General features: G+C 38.4%; 1 protein-coding gene across 7 annotated transcripts in view; it reads left to right on the top strand.

Annotated features, from left to right (window-relative positions):
• The window catches only part of LOC126267100 (DDB1- and CUL4-associated factor 11), a 127,471-nt gene that overhangs the window by 88,625 nt on the left and 13,096 nt on the right, over positions 1-25,750 (top strand). For all 7 annotated transcript variants that reach the window (XM_049971997.1, XM_049971987.1, XM_049972033.1 and 4 more), the window contains 6 exons: positions 1,145-1,291; positions 1,380-1,561; positions 1,655-1,747; positions 1,828-2,074; positions 12,362-12,517; positions 22,427-22,533. In XM_049971997.1, the coding sequence (XP_049827954.1) occupies positions 1,145-1,291; positions 1,380-1,561; positions 1,655-1,747; positions 1,828-2,074; positions 12,362-12,517; positions 22,427-22,533 (932 nt within the window). The remainder of the gene's footprint in view (positions 1-1,144; positions 1,292-1,379; positions 1,562-1,654; positions 1,748-1,827; positions 2,075-12,361; positions 12,518-22,426; positions 22,534-25,750) is intronic.

Consider the following 25,750-nt stretch of genomic DNA (forward strand, 5'->3'; position numbering starts at 1 on the left):
CAGGTGTCATTTCCATATGACATCATTCAGGGGTTCAGTGAGGTGACATACTTTCATATTGTTCCTGATATTCCACCATGGCTCTTCCTAGATACTAATATTCTTCTGATAAGCATCTTTCTCTGAGCTCATGTGTGTTGAGAAGGCCTACGCGACACTTTATGCTGCAGACATACACACTGTATCAGTGGCTTAACAACTGTAATGTGGTGCTGGATTTTGGCATTTATGCTAATATTTCTCTTAGTGTAGAGGTCTGTGATAGTCCTATAAACCATTTACAATTTAACATTGCACATCTTAGTGCTTGGCGATGAGGTGTTCTCTTAGGAAGCACCCAAGGAAACAAATTGTTTGCTCATGTTTAATGTTGGAGCATTTTCTTACTACCCTCAAATTTTTTCCAGCTTTTCTCTTTTTGTAAATTTTTCTTAGGCGAGTTATGTTATAGCTGTAGAACATTTAAGGAGAGAAATGAGAACTTGTACTACTTGGGAAGGGTACATACCGTATTCTTCATTAAGCCAAAAAGAGTAATCATCTCTCAACAAATGATTCTACATGGTGCCACATGGATTCTGTACTAATTGTAGAGTTATTAACTGCTCTCTCTCATTTTACTTCAGTGTAGCAGTATTTGAACTCTGTTTTCTTGAAATCACTTATTCCGTATAATGGAGTCCTCAGTACTTTGTACTTGACATCTGTTAGTTTATTATAAAATGTTTGGATAATACTTGGCTCACATTCTCTTATCATTCTAGTATATATTTTTGTGCTGTTGTGCTATTAGAAGGAGATGGTACTTTGAAAACATTCCAAAAGAAAATTTTAGCTGTGTTGCTACAGCTTTGCGGCATAATTTAGTTTTCATTTGATAACTAATCTTCTGACACATTATTCTACTCTGCTCTTTTTCTTCACACCGACAAAGTAGTTGTTTGTTTTGTCGTACTTTGGTACTAGTTGAAATTAAATAATTCTAATTTTAGTGTAGTTTAGTGTTACAAATCATCAATAAAATTACCCACTTATCTGAAGCTTCTGTTGTATTAATGTGTACATTCTGTATGATAAATATTCACAAGAATTAATATACGCTTTTCTTTCTGATTTAGAGCATGTGATTCATATTTGTTTTCAGATCGCAACCTGAGGCTTTATCACACAGGCGAGGGAAAATTTAAATATATACGTTCAATACAAGCAAGAGATGTTGGCTGGAGCATACTAGACACTGCTTTTAGCCCAGACAATAACTACATTGTATATTCTAGTTGGTCAGAATGTTGTGAGTAGCTATCACTTACTTTCCCTTAAATCAAGAAATATTACATTTAAATGAATATGTGGAAAAAAGTGTCATTTTTGTTTTGCAGTGCATCTGTGTAAGTTGTATGGAGATCCTGATAATCAAGATGCACTGCCCTTAGGACCACAAGAAAGACGTTTCTGTATTTTTTCTCTCACATTTTCTTGTGATGGACGAGAAATACTTGGTGGAGGAAATGATGGCTACCTTTATGTGTATGACAGAGAGTGCAACCAGAGAGCTCTGAGGGTAATATTGGATAACTGATATAATTCCTTCAAGTTTATGTCCTTTGTGTTACTCTGTTACTTAGAATATAATGAGTAATCATTGTTCTTGCAGATAGAGGGTCATGATAATGATGTAAATACAGTTGCTTTTGCTGATGATACATCGCATATTTTGTACAGTGGAGGCGATGATGGGCTCTGTAAGGTAAAATTTACTATTAACTGTTGTAATTATACATGCAATAAGTTTCTATGAAGATATTAGGTGAAAATTTCAATTTTTAGGTTTGGGATCGCCGAACTTTAAGTGAGCAAAATCCTGTCCCTGTCGGTGTTTTAGCAGGCCATATGGATGGCATTACATATATTGATCCAAGAGGCGATGGTCGGCATTTCATTTCCAACTGCAAAGACCAAAGTATAAAATTGTGGGATGTCCGTGTATTTTCTGGCAAAGATGGTCAACAGAATACACTTAAGGCTGTGGCTGATCAAAGTTGGGATTACCGATGGCAGAAGGTCCCCAGGAAATGTAAGTTTGACATTTGAAATGTAGGAAAGAAGAAGCAAAAAGAAAAGATACTTTCACTACCTGCCTTCACTCACAAAAACTTTTCACAAAACTGTCACATAGTTAATCACATTTTTTACATTGTAATGTAGATACATTGCACTGAAATATCTGCTTTCTAATCAGTCATCACTGATGCCACTATTAATTTCAGTAACATTTTTTGTTTCATCACTGTCAATATTTTCATCACCCTCCTCCCAGAGTTTGTCGTCCTTCCTACCATCTAGCATTGGATATGCAGCAACTATTGACCCCTTTGATAACAGAATCTGGTAATATGTTGTGCCTTTAAGAGGGAATCCTGCCACGTATTAGGTGGAATGTTGCCAGATGGAATGAGTGCATGAGACCCTCCTAAATGTCAGTTTGAGTAATGTTTGTGAAGACATTCTTCTTAAAGTGATTTCTCGCCTCATTGTTTGTTGTTTCCAACTTCAAATTTCCATTATCACAGTATGTGAGAATGCAGTTTAAATGAATACAAAAAAAATCTAGCTACTTAAGCTATCGTTAAATGGTAAGACGTTGGAAGCTGAAAGCAGCAAGAATATAATAATAATTGAATTATAAGGTGTTGCAGAATACAGTGACAACTCAGTAGACAGTGAACATATCCTTGTTGAACATTTTCACAAGGGATATTATATTTTAAAAGGTGGTTCTAAGAAAATAGTTTGAGAATAAAAAGTGCTAAAATAGAAATGCCTTGAAACTTCCTGACAGATTAAAACTGTGTGCCGGACCGAGACTCAAACTTGGGACCTTTGTCTTTCGCGGGCAAGTGCTCTACCAACTGAGCTACCCAAGCACGATGCACGCTCCCTTCACAGCTTTACTTCTGCCAGTATCTCGTCTCCTACCTTCCAAACTTTACAGAAGCTCTCCTGGAGAGGAGAGGTAGGAGATGAGATACTGGCAGGAGTAAAGCTGTGAGAACGGGGCGTTAGCTGTGCCTGGGTAGCTCAGTTGGTAGAGCGCTTGTCCGCAAAAGGCAAAGGTCCCGAGTTCGAGTCTCGATCTGGCACACAGTTTTAATCTGCCAGGAAGTTTCATATCGGTGCACACTCTGCAGCAGAGTGAAAATATCGTTCTAGAAATACCTTCTGTTTGAGTGAGCATTGACTAACTGAGAAATGAGTATATGTGTAATTACAAATTTGGTCCAACAGTTCTATGTGTGTGTGAATACCTTACTAAGCAAGTTCAGGGCTTTAAAATGTTTTCATCAGCAGGGAAAGTGATCAGGGGAAGTGGTTACTTGATTGCTTGTGGTGGCTACATTTTACCTACAAGCCATTAATCTTTGGCTGCTTCCATGTGGTTTCGTGAGATGCAGGAAACTATTTTTGAAGTCGACAAAACCAGTATTTCTGTTGGGAAACTTTGGAAATTGAGCAGTGTTGATTATTTGTGTGGGAGATTTACTATCGGGGGAGATCTTATAAAGTTAAGTTTTTAAATATGTAGCTATATTTTGATCATGTATTTGTTAGTTGTCAATGTTAAGACAAAAAATTACAGTAATGTTGAAGATAGTAGAATGACACAGGACTATGCCATTTTATACTGCTCCATCACATAACTTCTTGACTGCTGTAATGCATAAAAAGACTATTAGAAATTTAACCAGTAACTAGCAAGAACAAATACTGGTTTTTATAACTTTATGAAATATTTGTTTTCAGACAATGGTGAATATAAAAACTTGAAAGAGATTGTTGTGGAATGTAAGTGACAGAAATCTGCCATTGTTTCCATTAGAAAGGGTATGATGAGTTGGCTTAATCCCATTTGTGTTCAGTGTACCTCATACTACTGTTATATCTAAAAACAAAGATGATGTGACTTACCAAACAAAAGCGCTGGCAAGTTGATAGGCACACAAACATACACACAATTGTCTGCTTGTCTGTGTGTCTGTGTATGTGCGGATGGACATGTGTGTGTGTGCGAGTGTATAGCTATCCTTTTTTTCCCCCTAAGGTAAGTCTTTCCGCTCCCGGGATTGGAATGACTCCTTACCCTCTCCCTTAAAACCCACATCCTTTCATCTTTCCCTCTCCTTCCCTCTTTCCTGACTAAGCAACCGCCGGTTGTGAAAGCCCGAATTTTGTGTGTATGTTTGTGTTTGTTTGTGTGTCTGCCAGCACTTTTGTTTGGTAAATCACATCATCTTTGTTTTTATATTAAAAATAAAGATTCCAAGACTTACCAAGCGGGAAAGCGCCGGCAGACAGGCACATGAACAAAACACACAAACACACACACAGAATTACAAGCTTTCGCAACTGGCAGTTGCTTCGTCAGGAAGGAAGGAAGGAGAGGGAAAAATGAAAGGGTGTGGGTTTTAAGGGAGAGGGTAAGGAGTCATTCCAATCCCGGGAGCGGAAAGACTTCCCTTAGGGGAAAAAAAGGACAGGTGTACACTCGCACACACACACACACATATCCATCCGCACATACACATAGTCACATGACTTTCACTCTTAGAATCCACTGTGACACTTAATCTCCCCCCCCCGCCCCTCATCTTTGTTTTTAGATATATTTTTCGCACATGGAATGTTTCCCTCTATTATATTCATACTACTGTTAAGATGACACTGTTCTGGAAAGAACATGGTGGCAAAAGAGGGCAGGAAGACACTCTGTCGACTTTGTGTTGAATTTGATCGTAAGGTTGGAAAGCTGCTAGTCCAACATATTTTAGACCTGTAATTGCAAGTTTTTGGATTGAAAAGTAGGAATACTCGATGCCTAGAGTATGAGCTGTCTCAGAAATGGGCATTTAATGGTGACAGTCGAATGGCAGAAAAAGACTGCTTGGTAGGCTTCTGAAAGTCTGACCCTGAGATAAATCTACTGCAGCTAGAACAAACCTCTGCAGAATGTGCACAGGCTTTTAATAGGCCACAAATATTAAATTTTTCTCTCACTCTGTGAAGAAGTAGTTGAGAACCATAATAATTTGCAAAGACAAATGTGTACTATAGATGAATCGGCTATCACATCAGTTCAGAAACCTCCAAGTATTTTTGCTGAAAGGAGGAGGGGCGGGGTGGGGGGGGGGGGGGAGATTAAGTGTCACAGTGGATTCTAAGAGTGAAAGTCATGTGACTATCAAGGTGTGTTCCAGCTCCTGTGGACAGTACATTCCACTTGCATTAATATTTTCTCTAAAGAAGCTGAACCCAAGACTCTATGATGAAGCTCCAGTGGGCACCCTGCATCTGCATGATGAAACTGGTTACATGACTGCAAAATTATTTGTAGGATGGCTGCAACACATCATTTCCATGGTGAAGTGAATAACGGAAGGAAAAATACTGTTTATACTAGAGGGCCATAGTAGCCATAAGACTACACAAGCCCTTAAATTTGCCAAAGAAAATACAGTTGTTTTGTTTTGTCTTCTGCTACATTGTATCTACGGGCTTCGGAACCTAGACTTGACATTCTTTGGCCCACTTGCTATGTGCCGTAACTAGTAAATTAGGAGGTGGCTGAATAAAATTCCAGGAAGAGTAGTTTTAGTTTATCAAATAGCAAAATATTCCCTGGAAGCATATCTGCTACTAGCAACTCAAATGCCATAGCTAGTTTCCATGTTTCTAGAATATTTTCATTTGATCCAGACGTATTTCTAGTTCATTTGTATATACCAAGCAGAGCAGCAGATCAGCTATCTACTATAACTATCAGTCTACCACATCAACGCATGAGCTTTCTTGCATCCTTGACAGCAATTACTCAGTCATGGAACTAGCAGAGGAAATTCTCTAGGTGGCTTCTCCAACTCCTTCCAGTTCAAGTGAGCCTAAGAAACGCAGAACTGGAAAAGGCTGCTGGGAGCTGACTTCAACACCAAATCTGCAAGTTCTGAAGCAAAATGAGCTCCAGAAAAGAGGAAAGGTAATTAGAAAATCAAACCGAGGTACTGTGAAGCGAAGTGTTTTCACCTCCAGATGAAGTAGCAACATTAGAAGTGATGAAGAAGAGGACACAGCTTGTATTTATTGTGGATCTATTCCACTGATCAAAAGAAAGGGAATCTTGACTAAAGTGTACAAACTGGAACTGTGTTGATTTCTAAAAGTACAAAAAAGTTGGTATGTGAACAGTGCCAACAGTATGATTCTCTAACAGTGTGAACTGAAAATATTGTCCATAAATTGAATACTGCTCAAGTTTTAAATGTAATTTGTAGAAATAATTTGCCATCAATTTTGGTATATTTTACTAATGCACATCTTAATTTGTTAGGCTTAAATTTCTAACAGTTAATTGGGATGTAATATATGTTTATGCTATATTTTGTGCTTATGCTAACAATTTAATAGTAAAAATAAATGAACAACCCTGCTAAGAGAAAGTGTGTGTCATTTTGCCTCACGGGGTAGCTCAAAATGACATGCTGACATTTTTGAAATAGTGAATGCTTAGCGGAACTGATTATTTTGTTCTGTATTGTTTGTGCATATGCTGCTCTAGAAATGGTAGTATAATGTGAAATTACTTTTATATAATTTTAATTGGCATATGAAATGAAATGATTATATGGCATTGTTGGCCAGGAGGCATAAATGAGCTATGATAGACATATTAACTTTTTCATATGTCGTCGTGGGCCCCTTTCCTGTAAGTTGGGTCACTTGGTCTTCAATATTACAGGTACAGTGAAACCTCTATATAACGTTTTTCAAGGGACCACAAATTCTGAACACTGTATAGAGGAAAACACTATAAAGAGGAAGGCTTCCAAATAATAATTATAGAGCATTACTTAAGATAGGGATACCACTAATCAGCTTTGACAAATGGTGCCATAGATGACATTTTAAATTTTCACAATACCATAATATGAGATTCATTGCAAATGATCAATGTATCAAATGATTAGTTTTTTGTAAATAAAAAATGGAGCCCAGTAGGTGGATGGGTGAAAGTAAATGGATCAGTTTGTACTGTAAAAAGTTATAACAGATTCTCAAGATATGATATCGTTGTCCAAAGCTGACAGGTGGTATTCCGTTCTTCAGTTGACCCACTTATAGAATATGAGCCAAATTTTGTTTATGATATACTGCACATATTACATAAAAACACAGTAACTAGTACAGATTAAAAAAGAATTAGTTACAAAAAATTACTTTAATAATTAAATTATGGAATGGAACTTAAATTTGAACAAAACTCTAGGAATCTATGCAATCTGAAAATCACATACCTATGATTTTTTAAAATATTCAAGCAAGCATGTTTGTTTTCTATTTCTCCTTGACTGTATGGCAATCATTTATTGCTCATTCTTTCCTCAAGTCTATGGGCCATCATATATCTCTTGAATGTTTCAAAGGCTTCAGCTGCCTTAGGATATGAGGGCACAGGGCCATCTACCTTGTCACTGTCCCTTTCACCAGCACTATTATTCTCCAAGCTTCTCTCTGCAGTCAGCTCCTCAATACTTTGTACTCCTGTGGTTGCCACATTGTCATGCACAGCCACTAAGTCCGCAAAAGTGACAGAATCACTGCCTACTAATTCCTGAAACTCTTGCAAATCACTTGCAACAGCTTCCACAGCAGCTGCCATCTCATTCTCACAGAATCCGCTTTTGTGAAACAGTTTTTAATAGTTTCAGCACTGACTTCCCTCCACGTGTACATAATTAAATTCATTGCCTGTAAAATATTCAGTTTCAGTTGTGAGCTCGGCTGGCTTTCCAGTTTTCTTTGGTCCATCAAATTCAAGGCCTTTTTTTACAAGGGCTGTCCTATATTTAACCTTAAGGGTGTGTACTGTTCGCAAGTCCAAAGGTTGCAGGTGGCTGGTGCAGTTGGGTGGCAGGAAAATTACTTTCACATTTCTCAGAAAGGATACGTCTGGTGGATGTGCTGCACATCTATCCACAAACAGCAGCACTTTTCTTGCAGCACTCCACATTTTGGCATCAAATTCTCTTAGAAAACGTAAAAATATATCACTCGTCATCCATGCCTTGGCATTGTTTGTGTATTTGCACGGAAACGTGGAAATGTTTTTGAAGCACCTCGGAGTTTTTGGCTTCTCGATAACCGAAGGTTTCAGTTTTTCACTGTCATCAGCATTTGCACACAACAAAACGTAAGACGTTTCTTGCTCTTTTTGCCGCCATGGCAATTTTCCCCATGAAAAGTAAATGTCTTATCCAGCATTAAATTGAAAAAACATGCGGGTTTCGTCAGTGTTATAAATGTCGCCCAGTTTGTAGCCATGTATCAGATTAGGGAGTCTGCATCCACTGAGTTGCAGTTGGTTCGTCCACACTTTTACTTTCTCCACATTCCACTTTGTATACAACACCATGATGCTGTCAAAATTTATTAATCCATCCACTGGACGCCTTAAAATTTTCCATTCCTAACTGCAGTGATATTTGGAGCACCTTCTCCTTCAGAATAGTTAAGTTTATAGGAATTTTTGCAGCACATGCTTGCTGAAACCAAGCTAATAAAACTTCCTCCATTTCATCATAAGTCGATGGTTTCACACACATACGTTTCGAATTTCCACAATTCTCAAACCCTTCCATTATCGACGATCTGTTTTCATAGTAGTGTTGAGGGGACCAGTTCAAATTGCTTTGCTAGCTCCACATGACTCTCACCAGGAGATGCCTCCACTTTTTTTAATAACAGAAAACTTCTCTTCCAGAGAAATGTTCTTCCACTTTCCACTCATGTATTTAAAAAAAAGAGAGAGAGAGAGAGAGAGAGAGAGAGAGAGAGAGAGAGAGAGAGAGAGAGACTGACTCTCACTAGACACACAATCTGTTTGCTGTTCAGCTCACACAACATGCTATGAATACAAAGCATTGACTGAAAAGGCACCAAAAAGATCACAAGGAGAATGTGCATCACATGTCATGTGACCGGGTTCTGCGACATATGAAATAGACTGAGCACGGGCTTTCTGAGCCGGTGCAAATTGTGAATCCACAGAACGGAAAACTGTGTGTCTACATCCAGTCACTTAAACGTTATAAAGAGGTAAATAATTGACCAGTGTTCCAAAAATATGAGCATTACATGGAGGAAATTGTAATATAGAGGAAACTCAGTAAAGAGGAAAATTTAACATTGTTTATATGGGCTTTTAGTTGGGACCGAAAAAATGGATGTAATATAGAGGAAAACATTATATGGAGGAACGTTATAAAGAGGTTTCACTGTATGTGAATCTTTCATGATGAAGGCAATCACAATACCAGTGAAATTGAAAATGAGGGCACTGATCGGTATGATGCAGTGACTAAGACACTCATACAGCAGGAGTGGGTCTTAAATTGACCAATCAGATTTAGGTTTGTCATACCTACCCCAAATTGGTTAAGGGGAATACTGGAATGGACCCTTCGTACAAGATATTAAGTTTAATTCCCCATACTTCTACTGTGTTAGCTAATTCTTTGTGTCCTGAGTGTGTTATTATCTACTGATATTGTGATCAATCTTCCATAAACATAAAACATGCTTTACAGTAACAAATGTGACCTCAAGTTCACATACTAGGTGGGTATAATTAAAGTGCAGCTACACGTGTGTGTGTGTGTGTGTGTGTGTGTGTGTGTGTGTGTGTGTGTGTGTGTGTGTGTGTGTGTGTGTATGCGCGCGCGCGAGTGTACACCTGTCCTTTTTTTCCCCTAAGGGAAGTCTTTCCGCTCCCGGGATTGGAATGACTCCTTACCCTCTCCCTTAAAACCCACATCCTTTCGTCTTTCCCTCTCCTTCCCTCTTTCCTGAAGAAGCAACCATCGGTTGCGAAAGCTAGTAATTCTGTGTGTGTGTTTGTGTGTTTTGTTCATTGTGCCTGTCTGCCAGCGCTTTCCCGCTTGGTAAGTCTTGGAATCTTTGTTTTTAATATATTTTTCCCATGTGGAAGTTTCTATTTTATTTACATCAGTATAAGAATAAACACGTTTCTTTCCTTATGTTTCTGTTGAAATTAGTGTATGTCGTCCTGATGAGCTGAGGGTCTAAGCTGACCCATATAGAAAAATAAAAAAAGGGGAGGAAACATTTAAAACTCTTTGACAAACAAATATTCAAAGTTAGACCATAAGCATGGATTGGACAAGGTTGGGGAAAGAGATATGCTGTGGCCTCTTTGAAGGAAACGACATTACATTTGCATGAAATGTCAACTATGGAGACTTAAATAAAGTTGGTGAGATGAATATTTCAACCCTGTTCCTCCCAAATGTGAGTTCATTGTCTTGATGCCTGTGCCACCTTACTATATAGTGTGCAATGGCAAGGAGCAGTGTCCCACGTGATGCTCCAGCGAATGCCATCATTCTGCCTATAGCACACACATCAGGGTGCACTAAGAACTCTTAGCATTAATTTTCATGTTAGTTTAGTTGTCATGAGGTTAATGTACTGCTGTAGTGTTCATTATGGGTGACATAAAGCAAATATGACAAGTTCCCCTTGATTCAAATTGGAATGTATCTTGTTTGGTCCTCAAGATTTTCACTCAGTTATAATTGAGCCTGAGGACATTTTCATCCTGTTCATAGCAGTCATTCTTTGTGACTAATGTACAAATTCTAAAGTAAAATGTTTTACAAATGTGCAGAAATGAAATATTATCTTCAACTCTGAAAGTAATTTACAAGCAGTATTTCCTAAGAACAGGAATAAATAAATTCTTGATTGAAAACCTACTAGAAACCAGCAGGGGAGATACACGGTGGTTTCAAGTTCTCTATGCAGTACTCGGTAGACTCAACTATGACTTGTTTCATTGTGATTGGGAATGAAAATATTACGCGAAATTGTAAAATCATAAAGGTAAATGGTAGGTCTGGTAAAGCGACATTTGTGATAAAAACTATTTCATCCTTTCTCCATCTTGACACAATTACTTTGTCCAACAGGTTACTTAAGCACACTGTTGCACTGTTCACAATTTAGGCTGTTTGCAGCTCCATAGTAAATACAAGTCAGTGGTTCCAGTCGATCTGGATTTTGTAGTCTCTTTAGAAAGTTCTGTGGAATTCTGTTTGCTCTGTTTAAGTAAACCAGGGTGTGAATATCATCTAGACTATCACTAAGCAGCATAACAATCATAACTGCTGTGAATTCGGTATTAATATTGCTTGTTGTTGGTTATTTAAGTTACTCCCTTCCCAACCCCATGTCCATGAGTGTTGAGGGCACCTAATCCGCACAGTATTTTTTTCCAGCTAGAAAAGTCATTTAAGTGTACCACATTTGTTTGAGTTTGCTCTAAGAATTTTGCTGCTATGCTTATTTTTACACTACAGCTCGCACATGTCTGGGCATGGATGGGAATGCCATTGTTGACGAATCCAAGCGACAGTTGCAATACGCTTTCCTCTTGAAGGAAGCTTATATAATGCAAATTATGTCTCTCGCTTGCGTATGCAGAATTTATCACTTAGCACCATCGTAAGTGATGACAACTCACAACAGATGAAATAAAAATTCACTGCTTTCCTCTTGAAGGAAGCGTATATAATGCAAATTATGTCTCTCGCTTGCGTATGCAGAATTTATCACTTAGCACCATCGTAAGTGATGACAACTCACAACAGATGAAATAAAAATTCACTAAACAACTCGCTGCGATCACTTTTAATGCTCGCATTAGCTATGGCATTCAGAGCAGAGTGCCCAGAACACTCCTGAACGCTCATTGGCTGTCGGAGAATGCATTAAGTAGAGGCGCAGAACAAGCCTAATCTTGACCACAATTGTTTGTGACTTCAACTGTACTCACTGTAAATATGGACATTGAGTTGCAGACAGGCACAATGAAAAGACTGTTATACATTGAACTTGCGGCTAAAGCCTTCATCAGAAAAGAAAACCTGCTGCCATTCACATAAGCAAGCACACATCACACACACGTGACTGCCACCTCTCGCTGCCCTGGCTAGAATTCCAGAGTGGTTGGAGATGGGGTTGTGTATGCATGAGGTGTGCTTGCTTGTGTAAATGTGCTGTTTGTCTTTTTTTTTCTTTTTCTTTTAGTGTTTAGACAAAAGCTCAATGTGTAACAATCTTTTTGTTGTGCCTGTCTGCAGCTAAGTGTGTCACATTTATGGTGAGTACCCATAGTGTTGTTGATATTCCAACCTGCACTTTCCATTGCTTAATTTGATACATAGTAATCTGTTTCATATTGACAAGTGTGATAAACTAAAGATACAACATATATTTTCCTTTCTGTTCTTAGTGCTCAATCCAAAGAAACCTTTGGCTGGTGATACGTCTATAATGACCTACAGGGGTCATACCGTCTTGCAGACATTAGTAAGATGTCATTTTTCTCCTGCTTTTACAACGGGCCAGCGATACATATACACAGGCTGTGCTGCTGGCAGAATAATCAGTAAGTTGGATTCTTACTTTGTTCAATGTAAACTTTTATTAATACATTTACATTATGATCAAAGATTAAATAAAATGTTCCCAAATCACAAAACTTGTACTGCTTGTTTATAATGAACAATGATACTCACCAAGCAACCAAGCCCCAGTCCCCTCTCATAGGCCAGCCAGCCTACACTCATGTTGTGTGTTTTTGAAAAAGCAAATTGACACATGGATTGTTGATCCCTTCTGTAGTTGTTAGTCATAAACGAACACTGTGATGGACCAGGATTAAGGTCTTTGCTTGTTTCAACCTAAGAAAGAAAAAGAGCTACATGCAACGTGTAGATATGCTCCAGGACAGCTGGGAAAAACCTGATGCTTTTGTAGGGTTCCAGGAATTTTTCTTTATTTTAGTTTTCAGTTAAATTTTTGTAACTTTAACTGGTAAGAACTGATACTCTAAGAAAGAATGCGATTTACGACCACTATTGCTGAATAATACTGCAGCAATAAAACATAAATGAGAGAATAACACCAAAATAAACCTTGAGTTGCAAAGAAAATGCACTGTTAACAACAACAAAACACAATGCACATACAAGCATCTGTCAACAGCAAAATGAGTCGTAGGCTTTAGGACAAAAACTTTCCAATACTTCATAGCAACAAACTGCTTTTAATGAATGTGATATCACAACTGTTTACATTTGTAACAGGTCACCGTAAAATATTGTGAGTGGTGGTTTGAGAACCGTTACTTCCAAGTATATTTCCTTTTCCACATGGTGGATTATATTACATGTAAGATTGTGCGATGAATTCTTAAAACTTAACTCTTTGAGCACCAGCCAGTTACAAAAATTTCAGTTTCAGAAGACTCACCATTTATGCCCTTTTTAATTTTACTGACACATTTATGTTTGATATGTCTTTAGGGTAATACATGCTAAAAAAGACTCAGCTTCAAGATCGTGTTGGAACTGGGGACCTAGAAATTGCGGAGAGGCTTTGTCCCTGCATTGGTACACAACCCCACAACAGGCTACAGCAGTCCACTCACCCCACCGCCACCCCACAATGAACCCTGGGTTATTGTGCGGGTCAGCCCCCAGTGGACCTCACCAGACGAATGTAACCCCAATGTTTGCATGGTAGAGTAATTATGGTGTATTAATACATGGAGAAAGTGTTTGCGCAGCAATTGCTGATATAGTGTAAGTGAGGCGGAATAACGGAAACCAGCCCACATTCGCTGAGGCAAATGGAAAACATCCTTAAAAACCATTCACAGACTGGTCGGCACACCGGACCTCGACACTAATCCACGAGGTGGATTCGTGCTGGGGACCGGCATGCCTTCCCGCCCAGAAAGCAGTGTGTTAGACCGTACAGCTAACCAGGTGGGCTAGCTTCAAGATTAGTTTTTCATATTTCTTTTGTTCTTTCATAGATTACATACTATGCAACAATGATGGCAAAAAGTATAATTATCCTTAAAAAAATCTAGGGAGTTCTTGAGCAGTTCATACATAATGGGCTTTTCTATGGAAAAGCCAAATTACTCGACGAAACATGTCTTTAGCCAGGTAACTCATGAAATGTTTGGTTTGCAGCAGTGAAATTTACAATCGTGCTTGTCAGAAATATTCAGCTGCTGCAATTTAAGCTTTGCTCATAGGATCCTGCCTAACCTCAAGCTTGGGGGCGGGGCAGGAGGGGGGGGGGGGGGGGGGGGAATGCATATTATCGTGCTATATTTTTCCAAATTTGAAGTTCACTGCCAAGCCACTTGGAGCACTACTATGGTCTCTGTTTCTGTGTCATAGCATGGGTGCATCACACTTCTTATATTTTGGTGTTCTATGTTTGGAAACTACCCTGCTGTATTTGGTCAATTTGTATTTATACTCTTGTAATACCAAAATATACAGTGTACATGTTGATATGCCATTAAAGATCTTTCCAAAATGTGTTACTTTCTGCTGGGAGTGCCAGAAAGTTCTATGTTGATGTATAAAAGCTTTACCATTCAAAGGATTGATATGTTTTACAGCTCAGAGGGAAAATAGACTGTCACTTAAAGCAGAAAAAATGTACTTTCACCTGACATGTAGCGTGTTTACACACAGAAAAAAATTGCATTTTCGCACAGAAAAAAGTGTATTTTTAACCAGGAAAAATCCAGCATATTTATTTATTTATTTATTTATTTATTTATTTATTTTTAGTCCACGTATACACCTTTTACACACAAAGCAACGCAAAGCAAAGTGCCAAAAGCATTTGGTAACAGGTATAGTAAAATTGCTTTCTGAGGTTGGCAACATTGTAAACAGGGTAGCTAGAGCCTGATCTTTATCAGTATCCCACAAAGCTGTATTTTGAACAGCCTGCACCTAAAACTGCCATGTTATAGTGTCCACAGTATCCCATAACAACTATGTTAACTAGCAGAGAAATGTACATGTTCTAAGATGTCCAGTCCCTCGGCCTCATCCTATGTTGACGTATAACCTGTAGAGACAATTCAGTTGACCACTGTTTGTCATAGGACTGGAGCGTGACTGACGAGCTCATGGATATGTCATTGCATTCATGTGCAAGTGTGAGCTTATTTCGCACATTTTAAATGCGAACATTTATGGTTAGGCTTTACGATGACTGCTATTGACATTAAATTAAACAACAAGTTTACTGTTACCAATCACTGTTTATTTATCTCCACAACACGTTTCAAACGTTTAAACCTCCCTCATCAGGTGGATTTAAATTTGTTAGTATGACATGTCTGTGTGATGAGTTACAATTTTTGGAAGAACTTGTGGCACTGTCTAGTGGGAGAAACAAAACACTATTTCAGAACATGGTTTAGGTCTTCTTTTGACAAAAAACTAAACACATGGATAACAATTAAAAGGAAACCCAAAATCATGTTCTAAAATAGTGTTTTGTTTCTCCCACTAGACAGTGCCATAAGTTCCTCCAAAAATCATAACATAACACACAGACACACATCATACTAATGAATGTAAATCCACCTGATGATGGAGGTTTAAATCTTTGAAACACACCGTGGAGATAAATAAGCTGTGACTGGTAACAGGAAACTTGTTGTTTCATTTGATTTAATTACTGTGCACACCTATTTTTACACACATTCTGTTTGCAATTTTTGCTCCACCAGATGTTACACAACAGTAGTAACTTAAAATTGGTTACTTATTAATATTCTTATACAGGTAAAAATCTGTTATTAACTATTATTGGTAAAATAGTTCATGTGGATACAGTTCACTACAAAATAGCATTTCTTACATAAATTCACATTTTCAAATTTTGAAGCAGAATTCACATCTATATTCATATCTGTCACAAAGGCAAATTTTTCAGGTTTGTGCTAATTAGGTATGTTCTTAATTTTCTTTTGAATTTATAGGTAGACTCAGTTTCTTTCTCTGTTTGTAATGGGAACTTGTGGAAGAGTTTTGTGTTTAGAATATAGAATGTTAGTCTACACCCTAGACAAGGAGCAATGTTGACATGGATGTAATTCTTCTCTGTTTTGGTGTAATGGTAAAAATAAAAATTAAACTAACACTGACAGCAAAGTAATGTGCAAATATTTAACTGTGAGGGCCAAAGTTACTTTGAGTCCTCTGCAAATGTTAAGTTAGCTACTTCATACAGTATTGTGAACTGCTCACTTTTAATAAACAAATACCTCATTTTCTTTAGCTGTGTTGCCACATAAGAGGCTTAGCAAATGCAGCAAGAAAGAGATTGCTAATTACCTGACCAGTTGACATCAGCTCTTTTATCTCTGAGGCTGAAGATGTGGAATATCACTGGAAAAAATTAAAGACTGCTGTACAGTTAACTTCAGGCGGGTATATGCAGAGAAAGATTTTAAGGAATGGGAAAAATATATTGTGGTTACATAGCTGTGCTAGAAAATTGCTGTGAAAACGAAGAGCACTTTTACAAATTTAAATGAAGCCAAAGCCCTGTTGGCAAACAAAAACCAAACGAATAAAACCAAATGAGCATAAGGAGAGTAGTGCAAGAAGCAATCAGTAATTTTAAAATAAAATTCATAACAGTGTTCATGGAGGACAACAGAGAGAAGGATCAATACTAAATTTTGTCTTGTGAAGTTGTTTCAGTGGCCTAATACTTTCAATCATTTCACAGATATTGAAATGACATACTTTATATATGTGATTTCAGAATAGAAAGTCAACTAAAATTGTGCGACAAAATGATGATTATGATTGGTCCTGATGGAAAATATGACAGATTCTGTGTAGTGTTCTGAATAGATTGGTACTCTTGTAGCAGCATTTGAGCCATTAAGTGTTCCAAGCAATTGAAAAAGTAGTGCAGGTCAATCCCATTTCCAAGAGAGAGTCATTTGACAGACACACTTTGCTCTAAACTTAGTGTTGTGCAACAGACTGATATTAGTTATAGAACTTATTTTCTGATTATGTGCTATGACTCTTTCGATGACTGAAGTTCTCCTTGGTAAGAATCAATTTGGGTAATTCAGCTTGACATGAGGCGAGAAGACTGTAGACAGCAGTATCTGGGCTGATGCCATGATTTGGAATGTGCTTTATACCATGTTGCTGTGCTTTGCAGTGTTAAATATGACGTCTCAGATTATCAAACCAGCATTGTATTCGGGTTGAACAATGAAAGACTGGAAATGGTAAACTGTTTAAGTGCCAAATCTCACAGTTATTAAAAGAATCAAAAAGCAATGTATCTCTTTTTGTATGTAACCTATTTATCTTCAAAAAAGTGTGAAGGTATTCTGAAACCATGGAGCTATGTTACTCACTTTATAACTACAAAAACTAATGAGACAAATTAGAAAATGAACAATATTAAGAATGTTCTGAGTGCTGTAACAGAAAACTTAACTGGTTGCAAGTGCCAATAGGAAAGTTTTTGTTTGAAGTCTCATTAATGCAGAGTCGCTGTGTTTTACTTGTGACAAGATAAGTTGAGAAATAAAGTAATATTTTAACTGGTTGGACTGAAAGGGGGGGGGGGGGGGGGGACAAAAAAATCCATTTCTTACTTCTTGTACTTTTTTTGCAAGAGAATAGCGAAATTAAATTCAAGAAAAAACTCTCAACATCAACTTCTGTTTCTTTCAGAACTCCATTCATAGGATCAGATGTTGTGAAATTTACTGTAAAACTCCCTGTGCTATTTAGGAAGAAGTGGCTACATCATCAACAGATCTTTCTGTTTTTCATTGAGAAACGTGGCTGGTCTTTCACACGAAGTACAGCATGGCATACGTCAACCATGACTTTTTCTCCTTTGACTACATTGACATTTCTCCATTCACCTGTTTCAGGGTGAGAATTTTAAATAGCTGTTTGAGATGAGTGAGTATGAAACACTAAATCATACATTTGGAAATCTCACATGCCTGCATAGACAACAATTTTTCCGCATCTTCAAGGTAAAAGAAGTTAGCTATATGCATTGGAATTACGAGGCATGTTTTTTTAAGTAAGGTCTGTTTGAACATAAGAATATTTCAAAAAAGTAAATTTATTTTCGGAAAGTACATACTTCATTCTATTTTTTGCCATAGTTGCCAAATTTGTTGAAACTCTTTTCATACCTCTCAACCAATTTTAAAATACCCTCTTCATAAAAACTTGCTGCGTGCCCCAATAAGCAAGAGTTCACTGCCATTTTCGCATTGTCATTGTTATTGTAACGGTTGCCACTGAGGTGTTGTTTGAGGTGGAGGAACAGACGGTAATCGCTCGGCGCAAGCTCAGGACTGTAGGGTGGGTGGTCTAAAACTTCTCAGAAAAAAACTGTCCAATAAATTGAGGGTCTGACCTGCAGTGTGAGGTCTTGCATTGTCACTGAGAACAGTTCCCTTTGTCAGCATGCCCCGTTTTTTTTTGTTTTGAATTGCTCTGCGTATCTTTCTCAGGGTTTGGAAGTATGCTTCTGCATTGATAGTGGTTCCTCATTGCATGAAGTTGACCTACAAAATGCCATGCCCATCCCAAAACACCAACGCCATGATTTTGTGCTGGGACAGAGTCTTGTTTGGCTTTCACCTTTACAGGCGAGTATGCGTGTGTCTCCATCCCATGCTTTGTTGCTTCGATTCGGACTTGATATTGAAACCCATGTTTTGTCTCCAGTTATGATCTGAATCGAGAAGCCATCACCTTCTTCGTGATAACAAGTCAAGAACTTCATTGCACACTCTGTTAGGAGTTTCGGGACCCAACGGGAGCACAGTTTCCTAAACCATAGGTGTCGAGAAACAATGTTGTAAAGCACTAATCTCGACACATCACGAAATTCGTTTGAGAGACCTGTTATTGTGAAGTGCCTGTTTTCATGAATCATCGCTTCAACTGAAGCCACCAAATCGTCAGTAATCAAAGAAGGGCGACCAGAAAGGTCCTCATCATGGACATTGTCATGGCCATCTTTGAATTCTCGTACCCACTTTAAGCATTTTGCTTTCATTCATAACAGTATCACCATACACTTTGCAAATCTATCAATGAATTTCTGCAGCAGACAGGTTCCCTGCTGACAAAAACCTTATCACTGAGCGAACCTCACACACGGCGGGCGAGTTGATAGTCTTAAACATTTTGAAAGTGCAGAACAAACCTTACAGTTTAGCTACAGATCTGAAACTGAGCACAGTTGTTCCCGAGGCATGCCGGTACACGACGCACATCCTCATTGCAGTTTGCACGCAAACTACTAGTGTCTACAATAAAAGAGGCCTTACTTAAGAAACACACCTCGTACGTGGAATGGTTTCATAGCTTTAGCAGCTTAGCAGTTCTGCGTAAATCTTGCAGAACAAAGGCCGTTTTTGTGTTTCTTTATTTCACTGTAAGTGCACAATCCCTGCTGTTGCTCATGAAAAACCTGTGTGTTCTCTCTCCAAACCATCCCAGGCTAAGAGAAGAGACCTTGATACATGGTACTTGGAGCTCTGGAGGGAAGCACTGCTTGGCACAAAGATCCTCTACCAACAAATAATTAATGTTTGAAACATTTTCTCCATGATCTTACATTTAGAACAAGTCTAGGGACAGGCAACAGGTTACTGAAAACACAACAACACTGAAAACACATTTTGTGAAAAATGGTACTTACTCAATTCCTAGGTAATAGAGCTCAACACATTACAAAAATAACTTGTTAGATATGGAACTAGCTTTGGACACATCCGAAGGGTGTCTTTCAGGACCAATACTGTTCATTACGTCTGTGAAGAACCTGGTGGATAATGTTGGAAACTGCATGAAACTCTTTAAATTTTTCTGCAGTAAATGGGAAAGTCACAATGTCAGAAAATGTTTACAAAATATAGGAAGATGGCAGAAGATCAACTATTAACATGTAGACTGACAATTGATGCTTAATATGACAGATGTAACATATAGATGCACATCGGGAAGGAAAGAGCCATTATTATGTGATTGCAGAGTTGGCAAGTTATCATAAGAAACAGTCACTACCATTCTACCAGGTGTTCATAATTAAACTGATGGTGTTCCAAGTGCAGCAGGATGCTGAAACATAATAGGTATCTTCATTTATAGGTGCGTTCTCCGAGAGTAGTGTTGGGAGAAAAGAAAGGAAATAGGAGTTCAGAGTTCCGCATTCAGCCACCAGTGAAAATATAGCGCTGCGCACAGTGATTATGTGAAATGTGTCCGGTTTTGACATCAGTAGGCTGTATATTGCTTGGTGACACATTTTGGTTTCTTTTGTAAAATAACTGTTGGTGTAAAGGGTTGAGAAGATTGAATTTTCCCATATGAAACGCAATGGCTATTTATGAAGAAAGAGGTACCCTGCTGGTACAGTTGTTTTATCAGGACGACAGCAATAGCAGTGCTGCATTGCAGGAATATTGCTGACAGAAACGGCTGCAAAGAGGTCCCTTTTCAATAAATGCTGTAAAGAATATGATCAAGAAATTTGAAGAAACAGGCAAATTATATGATGCAGCAGGGAGGAGGAGGCAGCCCATTTTCATGGCAGTTGTTGAAGTTGCTGCAGCTATAGCAGACAGCGCAGCACGTGCCTTAAATTTTTGCAGCACGTGTCTCAAATTTTACAGCCAGTGCTTCAACTGTGTCACAGGAACTGTATCCCCTCAGTCAAAAGTTCAAATGATTTTTGCAGCACATTTTATATGGTATTCCTATAAGATTCAGAATGTGCACCAAATGAAGCCCTAAGATAGGCTACAATGCTGTGACTTTGCCCTTTGTTTTTTGGCATGCATGGAAATTGATGACATGGCTGGGGAATATTCATTTTACAGATGAGGCACATTTTGCTGTGCATGGTGCTATGGTGCTGTGAATGCATAGAATTGTCGCATATGGGGCTATACGCTGCCATATGTTGGGCAGAAATATCCACTGCACTCAGCTTGTGACTGTGCTGTGGTTTCATGAGCTCCTTCATTCCCATTTCATTGTTCTTTGAGGAAGTGACACATCGTGGGCCTGTTAGGTATACAGTGAAATCTACCCATTATAAGGACCTCCTTGTGTAATGCGTGATTCCATCTTTTCCAGAATGGAAACGGGTCCACACTAAGAATTTCATGTAAGATTTGGTGACACCGCACATCACTTACAGGTGAAATATTTGCTTCAAGAAACCTTCACTAATGACTGTATCATCTCAAGGCAGTTTGAAGATGTGTGACCTTCAGTTCACCTGACGTAAATCGATGTGACTTATGGTTGTTGGGGATATCTGAGAGGTTGTGTCCATCAGGGATGTATCCAGACTGCTTCTGATCCAAAGAATAGCATACAATGACATATTGTTGTGATTACACCAGATACACTGTGAGCAATTGTCGACCATGCCTTGTTGTGGATGTAGCACATTGTTGAGTCAGGAGACCATATTGAACACATGTTGAATCTTCTTACCATACCCTAATAAATGTACCATAACCATCGTTATCATATTGTTTGATGGTTCCTCCCCTTTTTCCTGCTTCCTCGTCACATTCACACTGCTTACAATGCTATATTTTCTGCTCATGGCAGAATGTGGAGCTATTATTTTTTTCAGCATACTCTGCGAGTGCAATGTATACAGCTCACACTGCAGCACTTGGAACGCAGTAAGTTTAATTATAACCAACTGGTATATGTTGGTATGTGCATCTAGTTATATAAAATGGAATGGCCAAATGAAACTATAAGTTAAAAAGTCAGTTGTCAGCACTCTTAAAGTTGTTAGAAGCCTCATAATAAATGTAGCTCACACGCTGAAATGATAGCTTAAAAACCTTTCATTTCATAGGTTTTTTAGTATACCAGATATGATGAAGAGAGAGGTTTTGAGAAGAGCATTGCGTTTTATCATAGATCGCAGTAGTAACCATGAGTACGTCGAAGAGATGCTTGTCCTGATCAAGCGACATACTAGAGGAAAATTGAAGAAATGTTTACTGTTAAAATTCAAACAATTGGTGTTGGAGGGGGAGGGGGTTGGGAGAACGTGCATTAATATGTAATAATACATAAGTCTTAGCTGCAGTGATCACTATATAAGACCTGTATTTTTTAGGTATGAGTATGCAATTCTTACAGTAGTTATAACCTTAGTATCTACACGATTTAATTGATTTAAAGAGCACTTCAATAATCAGACTACTTTTTCATGGCAGTAATGAATGCTGTTAGATCAATGTATGGAGGGTGGCTGGAAATCAATTGGCAGTATGAAGAGAAATTGTTAACCCAGTAAAAACAAAAACAAACATATAACAAAGAATCAGTTTTTTTTTCCTGGACTGTGAAGATTGAAGTAGTAGATATATGCATATGCTGCTTGTTGGTAACATGTAATACATATTGTTTTGTTGTCTTTACAGTTTATGATGTGCTGACGGGCCGTATTGAGAGCAAGCTTGCTGGTCACCGTGGCTGTGTCCGTGATGTTTCTTGGCACCCATATCGGCAGGAAATTATGAGCACTTCAGTATGTATCCCCAGTTTGTAGCAATATCAGTACAACATACTTCTGCAACTACATACATACTCCAAAAGCCACATTATAGTGCATAGAACATGGTGCCTTGTACCACTATTTCAGCTTGTTATGGTTGTGTGATATGCACACTTCTGAAAAAAAAAGAAAAAAAAATTATTGTTAGTCCAGTCCTTTGCTCTACACTGAAAAAAAAAAAACCCATTGCAAACATAAAATATTGCTGATGCCTTAGATAAACGAATTCAAAAAAACTGGATTACTAGGGACCATATGTCACTTACACCAATCAGCTTCCTGTTAAAAAATGTGAGTTACAGTGGAAAGATTACATTTATGCATGGAGAAGATTAATTAACATGTATTATACAATTCATGATTTACCTCACACAATAGTACAGGAAGATGATGATGATTGGTTTGTGGGGCGTTCAACTGCAGGTTCATCAGTGCCCATACAAAGTCCCAATTTTTATGCAGTTCAATTTTTTTTCCCCCACAATCCAATCTAGCCTCTGTCACAAATGATGATGAGGATGAAATGAGGAGGGCAACACAAACACCCAGTCCCTGGGCAGAGAAAGTCCCCAACCAGACCAGGAATTGAACTCGGGACCCCGTGATCCAGAGGCAGCAGTGTTAGCCACTAGACCATAAGCTGCAGACTTACAGGAAGATGTTATGAGCTTTGTTCGTGCATTGCCATCTTCAAAACCCATAAATTGTAGGTAGTCAGTAGTGAACAAAATGTGCCCAGCATTATAACTTATGGTTTTTAAACTTCCTAAATGTGTGTCCAAAACAGCTTGAAGTGTGCTAGTGTGGTTGTTTCTAGAAGAAATAAATAGAACTGTACAGTGCATGAACAGAATTTTTGATGTGTACGTGCGCATGGCTTTAAGAAGACAGAGTTATTTTACTGTTGTGTGCAGGTGTACATTCCAACAAAAATAAGTGTGCTTAAATTTTTTATGATAAAAATTTTTCTGGTGATCCATCCTCATCACATCTGAACTGTACCAGTCACTCTTATACACTGATGGGGAAAAAAAAAAAAATGCATCACCAAGGAGGAGTCATGCCACATAAATGAAAGTTGGTAGGTGTATTTCTACATCTGAAAGATGACATCTGTTCAAATTTCATGCTAGTTGTATAAGAGTGGTGCTAGCAGTGCCACTATGAGGGTGCAAATCGGTTTTGCTTTAAATGCGCATTATAAGCATCATGAGCGCTAGTTACTGTAGAGATTGGATGTGGTGAGTTGATGTTAGTCAAGAATGCCATTAAGGCAACAAAGATGCCATTTTCATCAACATACTGAGTTTCAGTGAGGTCATGTAATAGGGCTGTGAGAAGCTGAATGTTGATTCTGTTATACTGCAGGAAGACTTGGTAGGAATGAAGGCATTGTACATGATTGCTGGCAGTGGTGGTCGTGGGAATGTATGGTCACAAGAAGATTGGGCTCCAGATAACCATGTGGCGCTGCCAAGAGGGAAGACCATTTTGTTCAGTGTATGGCTCTGGCGTGTTGTACTGCATTTACAGCAACAATTTGAGCAGGAATTGGCACCACAGTGACACAGCAAACTGCTACGAATTAGTTACCTAAAGAACAGATCAGAGCCAGACACCCTGTAACATGCGTTCATCTGACCCCAAACCACCACCACCACCACCACCACCACGTGTGACTTCAGCAGTGTTAAGTGGGAGCTCATTCAAGGGCAGAGTGGTAGTCTGTTGTTTTTTCTGGTGAAAGCTGGATCTACCTCAGAGCCAGTGATAGCTGTACATTGGTTAGGAGGAGGCCATTTGAGGGCCAACAGCCAACATGACTGCATGCTGGACACAGTGGACCAAAATCTGGAATTAGAGTCCGACTTGTGATTTTGTATGACAGCAGGAGCACATCTTGGTTGACCCATGCACTCTGACTGCAAATTTGTATGTCGCCTGGTGATTCAATCTGTTGTGCAGTCATTGAAGAACAGTATCATAGCGGGTGTTTCCCAAGTGGATAATGCTCGCCCACATACTGCTGGTGTAACCCAAAATGCTCTACAGAGTGTTGATATTTTCCTTCGCCTGCTCAATCGGCAGATCAGTCTCCAATTGAACACATATAGCCCATCATCAAACGACTACTCCATCGTCATCCACAAGCATAATTAACCATCCCTGTATTGACTGGCCAACTGCAACAGGCATGGAAATGTATCCCACAAACTGACATCCAGCACCTGTATCACACAGTGCATGGTATTTGCCTGCTTGCATTCCACATTCTGGTGATTACACCGGTATATTAATTATGTTTTGATATTGTGATTTTTTCTGTCAGTGTATTTCTTTAGATTATACCAAAAAAATTGAGTTAGTTTTTGGTGTCCAGTGGATGTGATCAAAAACATATGTTGTCATAAGATTTTATTTTTTGGATTGTGCCCATGTCAGTATGCAATTGATGACCAGATTTTCAAGAGTTTATGGCCATATTAATAAATGTGAGTTTTATACAGCAGTCATATACAGCTAACAATTTAGATTTAGAATTATTGGTAATTGCCATTCTCCTCAAATGCAATTTTAGGATGTCTGCTGGCTTTGAAATTCAATGGCTGTATTGCTAGTGGAAATGTTTAAGTAAAGAATGAGAGAACTAGCAGAGACTTTTATTATTTAAAAATGTAATGGAAATTAGCTGTTATTACTGCCTTCACTCCACTGAATTCAGTGTTGTTTATTTTAGGCATTGATATTATAGGCTGTGCGTGGAATGACCTCAAATAATGAGCTATTAAACCAATATCAAACTCTAGCACAAAATTAATCATTATGACTGTGCCAGTGTTTGTTACCGACAACAGTGAAAACTGGACTGTATTGTTACTAACTATTGATTCAATGATTAGTATATTTTCCATTCATCTGTATGCAAACTTTGTTTGTTTCTGCTATTAGCTGCAGGGAAGCTGTTGAGAGTTCTTGTAGTTGGTACTGTGAGTGTGTGATGTGGTACAATAGCTGAGCCACTTGTCTCTGCCGCAGGAGGAGTTATATTAAAAACACCAACAAGTAACCTAAAGCAATTAACATGGATGACGAACTTTTTCTTTTGAAGAGAATACAGATGATTTCCATTCCCACAATTCTCTAGTATGAGCTAGTGTTCAGTCTCTCACACTCTCATTGTTGATGAAAT

Source organism: Schistocerca gregaria, chromosome 1 (genome assembly GCF_023897955.1).
Source record: "Schistocerca gregaria isolate iqSchGreg1 chromosome 1, iqSchGreg1.2, whole genome shotgun sequence".
Lineage (NCBI taxonomy): Eukaryota > Metazoa > Arthropoda > Insecta > Orthoptera > Acrididae > Schistocerca > Schistocerca gregaria.